The sequence below is a fragment of the Colobus angolensis genome, unplaced genomic scaffold (assembly GCF_000951035.1).
Source record: "Colobus angolensis palliatus isolate OR3802 unplaced genomic scaffold, Cang.pa_1.0 Scaffold205, whole genome shotgun sequence".
Classification (NCBI taxonomy): Eukaryota; Metazoa; Chordata; class Mammalia; order Primates; family Cercopithecidae; genus Colobus; species Colobus angolensis.
The window spans coordinates 1,840,634-1,849,667 of NW_012115211.1; the positions used below are offsets into that span (position 1 = coordinate 1,840,634).

Sequence of the window (9,034 nt, forward strand, 5' to 3'; positions counted from 1 at the left end):
ATACAAGTGGAGAGAAGTGTCGTGCAGCAGGGAGTGGTAAGAGTCAATCCTAAATGCAGTCATTTGGGTACAATGTGCCCTTCAGAGAGGGCATGGTGACAGCATGGGCTAATTTACAGAGCTGCCAGGGCAATAACTCAGAAAGCAATACTGCCTTCTCACAGCAAAACGAGGCAGTCCCAGAATGTTTCATGGTGGTAAAAGCTGCATTACAGCATACTGAGATCCTGGAACCAATGAAAGGAGACAAGTTTACCAAAACGAGTCTTGACACAGAGTACGTTTCTGGCAAATACATTATTAGGCACTCATTCTACTCATGTCCTGAAGAAACTATTTACTTTCCTTATATGGCCCTTCTCTTCAGCTCTCTCCTGTATAATAACTAATGTCTTCTTAAAGAAACAAAGATAGAAAAGGAATAGACAACTGTTTCACTCGTTTACCAGCCCCCTCTGCCCCCAAATTCCCAGTTTTTTCCAGGGAGGTGAGTGGAGGTTCATCACTGAGAGTGTCAATGAAGAAACACCAGCTTTTGAAATCACTTTAAAAAACTGATTCTGCTACAGAAATCTACATTGACAGGGGAAGACAAGGGAAACACTGCAATTGTCTATGCTGACTGCCAGAATTAAGCAGCCTTGTTTTAACCAAGATAGTTTTCTTTAATCCGCTAGAATTTTAAGACACAATGTGCATATGCAAGGGTAGAAATACTATCATGGATACAAAATCAAAGTAAATATTGGCTGTCACTCTTAACTGAGAATCAACTTCTGTCACTCTTCTTAAATTTCTTCAGTTGGCCCCCATTATCTACAAATCAAATCCAAACTGCTTAGCAAGACCCCAACTTCATTTCTGAATACACTTTCCTCCCTATTCTCTAGTTCTACAGGCCACCTCTCCCAAAAGCCATGCTCCTCTGCCTAGAAAATAGTTTCCATTCCTCTTTGCCTGGTGAAATCCTGCTCATCATTCAAAGAACTGCTTGTTTTCCTCTCCTCCAGGAAGACTGCCTTGATACCTATCCTCCTAGGAACTCTTAGAGGACCTAGTACCTTGGACTCACATACGGCACTGTCATTTCATTTTAGTGGCTTTCCCTTCTACTACATTGTGAGGATCAAGTGCCAAATTCTACTGTTTCTATTATATCCTCTAGTCCCCAGGTCATGGGCTTGACACATAGTAGATACACAATAAATGAACAGTAAATATAGCCATCTCTAATTCCTTCAATAGGAAAATATCTACTCTTTTAAACCTTTCATGAAATAGGACAACTATCTTCCCCTTTTTACCACATGTACAGCCAGAATGACTAAAGAATACACCACCTGGGCCGTATAACTGATAACATTTCAGTAAGTTGCTAGCTGATTACATCACTCACGACATCAGAAAGGAAGCCACCATTTGTAGAGTGCGTATGTGACTACCATCATGTACCGAATTCATGCTACATACACTTGACATTAGTCTTGACAACCTTTGGTAATTCATTTTAGTTTTATTTTGATAAAGAACTTGAGGCTGTGAAACTTGCCCAAGGTCATATGGCTAACAAGTGATGAAGCCAAACTAACACAATGTGCTAGATTTTCTTATACGTGAACTAAACAATGAGGTTCGCTGAAACTAAGATTTCCCCAGGGCTGAAAAAATGATGAAGGCAGCAAAGGAAGTTCATCTCAGACTATAAGTATGCAGTTTTAACAGTATCAACTGAAAACCAGCCTTCTTCCCATTCAGAGTTTAAATAATTGCAACACTGTTACCAGAGACTCATCAGATACTCCGTTTGAAGCACTGTCTTAAAACTTCTCAAATTTATTTAACTCATGTGGTTAACATGGTATTATGTAAAAAGAAAAAAAAAAAAAAACCCACCACTCAATACTTACTAAGCCTTGCAGGAGCTCAAGTTGAGGCAGCATATTGGGCACAGAGATCATAGGATTTGTATTATCCCTTGAAAGTTGGAACTCCAACCAGCATCAGAATTTTCCAATTCAAATTGTTTTAGTCGAGACCCCAGCATAATTTTTAGAAAAAAGATTGGATTGTTGCTTTTAATTTTCCATTCCTATTTAGACAAATGACCACAGGCAATGACAAAAATAACTGTTTAAAAGGGATTTCTCTCCAGAAGTTTTTTCTAATGGTTTAAGTCCAGGCTTTCCATCCTTCTCTCCATCCTTTTTCATTTTAAAAAGAAAGGGTTTTGGAGTATGTCAACCTTGCTGTACAGCTTGCTATACAAAGCCGCTGCTTTAGCCTTAGACATAATGCCAGGACTCATCTCCCACACTTCTGGTCTTAATCAAGTTCATGCTTGGTTGCTAAAGAAGCTCATGTTAATCCCAAGGTCAGCACAATCCCAATCTTAAAGAGGAGACAGCTGATTGCATCACTTACGACACACACCAGCCTGAGGCGGAAGAAGCCGGTCAGACACCCCTTGTCTGCTACGTGTGAGACACATCAGCAGCTGAGCGTGACCCCTTCCGCAGAGCTCACTGTGCAAAATCACCAGCACACCACTGCAATCCACTGAGCTCACCGCCTGTCCAGCCATAATGGAAGCCGCTTGAAGGTTATCATTGTAATAGACGATTTTCCATAAGTAACTAATAAAAATGTTTTCTTTGCTGTTTAGACTACTAACAATTCAGTCTCTCCCTCTCCATCCTCTCTTGGGGAGCCTGTACTTTTAAGCAAATAGGGGAGCTAAAAATACAAAGGAGCAACATCCATGTATAAATGTGTGCCTTATCTTCCTCACTAACTTCCTGGAAAAGTGCTGTTTTTGAATATTCTGTTTTCTTAAGAAGAAGAAATTTTATGTAAATGCAGTACACTGTATATAGGAGAAATCCCTTCTCTTTTTAGTCTTTATCTCATTGCACAGGTTTCACTCTCTAGGTACTGAGTGGGGGAGGGGGATCAACAAACCACAAAGAGCAGCATAAAGCACACCCCGTGTCAGCAGCACGGCAGCTCCTCCAATATCGTCAATGCTGACTCGAGGTAATTTCTGGTGGAGTTGAACACATCATTAAATTTCTATTTGTGTTCTGCCTGAGGCTTTTCCCTAACCACTAATTGCGAGTGAAGGTCCCAGAGAGCTTTTGTGAAAGGAACAGAACACAAGCCATGTCCTGGTCTGTAGCCAGGTGCCCGTATACTGCATAATGGAGGAAGAGGATTACAGGGAGATTTTCACTTCAGCCTTTAGTCCAACCAAAACTTAAAAGACTTAGAGAGAACAGCCTCAGGAGGTTAGGGGACAGAAGTGTGGTACTGGAGGAAGACAAGAGGGGTAAACACATCCAGTAGAATGTAAGGATAAGAAACACCCACATGAATTCTCAGAATACAAAGGAACAAGAAGGAATAATTCCTGTGTCATATGCGGACCAGGGCATAGGGCAAGTGGGGAACAGTGCATTAGCCACTAAACGGCTTCAGTGAGAATTCTGAAAACTGTTCCAGTATAATTTTGGAGTAAATCCTTCTCCTGGACAGGTCAAAGATTGTGCTTTTTAAATGTCATTAGAAGGTAACAGCTTTTTGCCTCCTGCTTCCAGATGATTTCCTTTTGGTTAAAAACCAGAAATAGTATAAACCTCACAGGATGAAAGAACAGTCTTTTGATACAAGTGAGGTGGAGATCTAGATGAACTTACATAGTAAGTGAGGAGCACATTTCTTGGTCTTCTCCCTTGACCACTTCAAGTCTCTGATCTACCAGAGATGGCAGTTTATTTCCTCTGGAAGAAGCCAGTAATGGACACCTGTCTGTTGGCTTTGCCCAGAGCAGCAGTCCCTTTCTTGGGGCCCTTTCGTTCCTCTTTGGGTTCTTTTTTCACAGTCATGGCAGGGGGTCTGTGTACTGAGGATGTCTTCATCTTAAGCTCCTCTTCACTATCTGTGCAGGATTCACTCTCGTAGACTTTTTCAGTCACTGGTAGGATGAGAAAAAAATGGAACATGGGTGGGTTGAATCATTTACTCTATCAAGAAAATGAGATGTCTTGCTAACCCCAATCATTTCAGACTCTCTGATCAAGGCAAATATGCTTACTTAGGACCGAATCTTTCTCCCACTGGGAGATCAGATCTAGCCTAAGGTAGCAGGTATGTGGAATCCTGAGCTCACACTGCCTCTATTTGATGCTTAGAATTAACATTCACTTTTCTCCCTCACTGCTATATCCCATGCCTTTAAATGGCCCTTTATCAGTGAATTGCCTAAATCCTTTATTTGGGTCCTGGCCTATGTTAGCTAACTTCCTGAACTCTATTATCTGAACTGTCTATATCTCAAATACTTACTTCTAACTCCATGCTTTGACTGGCTTCTTAAGTCTCATCTCACTGACCTACAATGCCTGCCTATTCCCATTATTGGTCTTAAACCGCTGGCCTATCTGCCTGCCTCCATTCTGTCTAGCCAAGCTCACCGTGGACCCTCCTGTCTAGCTCTATCATGATGCCACCCACTCTCTGCACATCCTAGGTACAGAGAATTGAAGATTAGTTTACTCAACTGTTCGGTTCTTAGTTCTTAATGGCTGCAAATTAACCCAAGATTTAGTAGTAGTCTATATCACAAAAGTTAACTATCTCAAGCAAATGCTATCAGATGACACACTTGTTAGTTTTAAGGAATGACAGTGATAAAATGAGAAACAAAGTTACCAGTTTTCTTACTCCCTATCAGCCAAAGGCATAAATTGCCTTTCCCCTGCTATTAAAACTCACTGAACCTTTCCCAAGGTAAACTTGGAAAAGAACTATACCAGTAAGCACTCATTATGAGCAAGCCCCAAAGGGCACAGGCAGAGATAGTGGCTTCCAGCCATGTTGTCACATAACCAAGGGGGATCCACACTACTGCAACACATACACCAACCACAAGAAACAGCACGCCACCTTTCTGTAATTTGAGAGAGCTGTGGCAGCTGCATAACCAATACTACCTACATTCTTTCTCAGCCTTCCTGGTTGCAGCAAGTGATAAACATTGAAGGAAAAGAGCTCGTTCTTAGCTGAAAAGTGTAACCTAACATGCATATTAAATGCTCAAATGATTAAAGTTTTTTTTTTTTTCCATTAAAGAACAATGACAGTCTCAAGCTCTTATTGATAATTCTTTCTAATAAAATATATCAAATTGTTCTAGAGGCATAAGCTTTGGAATCAAATGATTCTGTGTCCTAATACCTACTCTGCTACTTAAGATATCATCTCAAACTTTACTGTGCATCAGAACCACCTGGAAGGCTGGTTAAAACATAGATTGCCAGACTCTGTTTCCCAGGTTTCAGATTCAGCAGATCTGGGGTGGAACTGAGAATTTGCTTCTCTAACATCCTCCCAGAAAATGCTGATGCTGCCGATCTGGGGACCACACTCTGGGAATTAATGTTCTTTCCTTCCCTGTTTTAAATGTTGAAGTGCAATTGCCACTGGAGCACTCCTTCTCTCTTATCCAGCTAATCCCATTAAGGCTGCATAATCAACAATCCCTTCCCAGAGAGTTCCCAGAGTTTGTCTTCAATTTTGTAAGAGCCCAGAATTCACTTTGATTTTCACTTAGAGGCTAAACAATACTGATAAACTTTAGATAGTATTATACTAAGTATTCTCAAAGGCCTTACTACTCAAATTGTGCTCCACACACCAGAGGCAACGGAATCTCCCATGAGCTTATTAGGAATGTACTCTCAGTTCCCACTCCTGGCCTACTGATGCAGAATTTCAATTTTAGCAAGATCTCCAAGTAATGCACATAGTCGGCAAAGTTTGAGAAATCTTGCTCTAAGATAACTAGAGAATTCCCACGGCATACCTATTCGTTCAGCAATTAGACCCCAGAATACCACCTCCATCTCACATGCATCTTCAAAAGCATTATGTAACTGAATTAATGGGACAAAATTACAAGCTGTTATTTATTCAATATCTTAAATTAGAAAAGTCTGAAGAGCCATCTACAGATACAGAAAGGAAATGACTTTCTACTAGTTGGTGGTATAAGACTTTGCTCCTTCATAAGCTATATTCTGTATTCAAATGGCAGCGTATCTACATTACACTTCAGCATCAATTAGCTCATTATTTCATTACTTATTAACGAAATCAATGGCTGTCTCATTGCCAATTTTGTGTAACACATTGCTTGGGGGTGTTAAAAAACAGTCAGGGCAGCACCAACAAAATTTCTTTAGCAGCATATTCAGTATACTATAAAAGCTAAAAGGAATATTTCTATATTCAAAGCTGTAGCTACCTCAAACCCCAGGAAAAAGGACGCCTCCATTAAAAATATGGGGCCTTTGTTTTAGCTGAACAACATGCCACTTTTCTGGGTTGCCATTAAAAAAAAAAGCAAACAAACCTGGTTTTTGTGGGTAACATCAGATTTCTTTTCCACTTAACTGCTTTGCTCTTAGAAACCCATCCCCTTGTCCAGGAGTCTACTCCAAACTTATCTCAGGGACCCAGCTCCCCAGTTTCTGCTGCAAACTCACAAAGAGGGAAAAGATGAGTTTTCTAAACCCACAGAACAAATCTGATTCAGCACAGAACAAGGACAACCCCCTATGCTGGTACATTTGGAACAGTCTGAGCAGAGAGAGGAAAGCAGAACTCCTTTGTTGGTAACCAAAGCCAAGATTAATTAGGTTGAGCTTGGACCAAAAACCTTAAAAAAAAAAAAAAAAAAAAAAGTGCAATGTGAGCACAGTTTTCACTGTTGCATCCAAGGCTCTTAACAGTTCTGTCTGGAGACAGCAGTGCAAAAAAGTCCACATCACACACCTGGCCAAAACTCGAGTACTATGTTTTAAACAAAGCAATAAATAATTACCCACAAATTCCCAATGAACTCTCACAAAGACATTTGACTTTTTTCTTTGGGGCAGAAAGAGGAGGAAAAAACTGGCACCAATGCTTTTGTCCTCCTAAATTAAAAAAATATACTGTTGAATTAAGAAAGTCAACAGTAAATACATATATTATCACCCATGGCCAAACCAAGAGGCTTGAAAATGGCAACTATTAAAAGACTGAAAGCCAAAAAAAAAAAACCCATTCAAAGTCCAGAATTCACAGGTTCACAAGAAATTGGCACTGAAAAGACAGAATTTCCACATGTAAAGAATTTTACTCCCTAATCGCATGCTACAATTAAAATGGCAGAGGCATTTTCAGAGGCCTGGGAGGTTGGGAACAGGGGGACAGGGAACACAGATGACAAAATGTCATCACTAGTTTTAAGAACCAGGAAAGGTTGATTCTTCAGAGCCAATCTTTTAAAAACAAGTTTGAACTAGAAGGGAAAAAAAAAAAATCAAGAACAGGAAAAATAACCTTCTCTGAAGATCAAAGCTGTGGCAGGTGCCACAAAAGGCAAAAATGACAACCATGGGCTATCCAACTAACAAAGGTAAAAGCCTAAACCCACAACTCTTTTCAAACACAAAAATATAGTACCAGGATATGAGCATCCCATCAAACCTCAAGTGCTAAATCTTAAAAGCTCCACAGAAGTCTGGTTTGATTATGGAAAGGGCAGAAGAAGCTAAAACATGGCTGAAGAACCAGCCAATGACTCAAAGCCTGAACTCTAATTCCTCCCTAGGCCTTCATAACAAGCACATGCTTTTACCTAACATGGCTTACAAATAGGAAACATAAAGGAAGCAATCTGGATGAGTCATTCCCTTCTGAAGAACAAATGGAACCAAATACCAAAAATGACTCTTGATACAGTCTAATCATCTGTAGCTTTTCCACTGTTCAAACTTATAAAAGCAAATATTCTAGGAAAAAAAAATGCTTCTCAATGTCTATGATAACATCCTAAGCCCATACTGTGGTTTCCATCTTGTTTTTAGACATATTTATGCCACCTGAATCTTCATAACAACCACACATTTAGGCAAAATGGTTATTCCACAGATAAGAAACTCTCCACCAGAGACAACATAACTTTTAGCCAACATCTCAGTGCTTATTTTTATAGTGTATGACCTAAACAAGAACCTAGGTGTTCTGACTTACACTCTGCTACACAAAGTGTATGCCATAGACAAACAGCATCGGTAGCACTTGCGGATGATTCATATGTAAATTAAAGTTTGAGATATACCTGTTTTAAAAGGGATTATGGTGCCTCTACGGTAATAAGAGACTCTCTCCGGATTTGAAGCCAAATATTTGCCTTACCTATGCAACCTTCCTCATCCACATAAGTTTTAGATTTTAGTACGCGTTTTCGTTTTCTTTTGTTTTCTCCACTTGAGCTCTAAAAGATCAGAGGATACAATGTTAAGCTGATCAATTATATTATACAGAAAAATAACAAAAGCTTTTAAATCTATACTAATCATTCTCCAATACTCCATTATGATAAAAAGTTGAAAGAGAAACTCTACATTAGTTTTAGAGAACCAACCCCATCACATAGACAAGTTACGCTCACTATATACACAGGCTTGATATTTCATTGTTCATAAGAAGGAAAGTAGCATGCTGAAGAAAGAACTGTGTTCTGTTCATTCGGTCAATAAGTTTTTGCTGGGTAGTGCAGGCGACATGGTTAAAAAGTAGGATAAGGACCTTAGTGGAGGAGACAGATAAGGAAAGCAGACCACTGCAATACAGTGTGGTGAGGGCTTCAATGGAGGGCTGAGGCAGATATTATGGGAGCACACAGGGAAGGCCCCTAAACCACACCAGGGGTTTCTGTGGCATACGCCCTTGCTGTAGATACTTGCTATGTCAGCCTTCACATTTCTTGTTTTCTTTTTTGTTTGTTTGTTTTTTAGAGACAAGGTCTTGCTCTGTTGCCCAGGCTGGAGTGCAGAAGTGCAATCATAACTCATGGCAGTAGTCCAACTCCTGGGCTCAAATGATCATCCCACCTCAGCCTCCCAAGTAGCTGAAACTAAAAAGCATGTGCCACCATGCCCAGATATTTTTAAGGTAGAGACAAGGTCTCCCTGTGTTGCCCAGGTCT

At 40.1% G+C, this 9,034-nt stretch overlaps 1 protein-coding gene across 3 annotated transcripts in view; it reads right to left on the reverse strand.

Moving 5' to 3' along the window:
* Positions 1-1,493: 1,493 nt before the first annotated feature.
* The window catches only part of POLD3 (polymerase (DNA-directed), delta 3, accessory subunit), a 51,932-nt gene continuing 44,391 nt past the window's right edge, over positions 1,494-9,034 (reverse strand). For all 3 annotated transcript variants that reach the window (XM_011942043.1, XM_011942041.1, XM_011942044.1), the window contains exon 12: positions 1,494-3,970. In XM_011942043.1, coding sequence (XP_011797433.1) covers positions 3,768-3,970 — 203 coding nt within the window. In that variant the 3' untranslated portion in view covers positions 1,494-3,767. The remainder of the gene's footprint in view (positions 3,971-9,034) is intronic.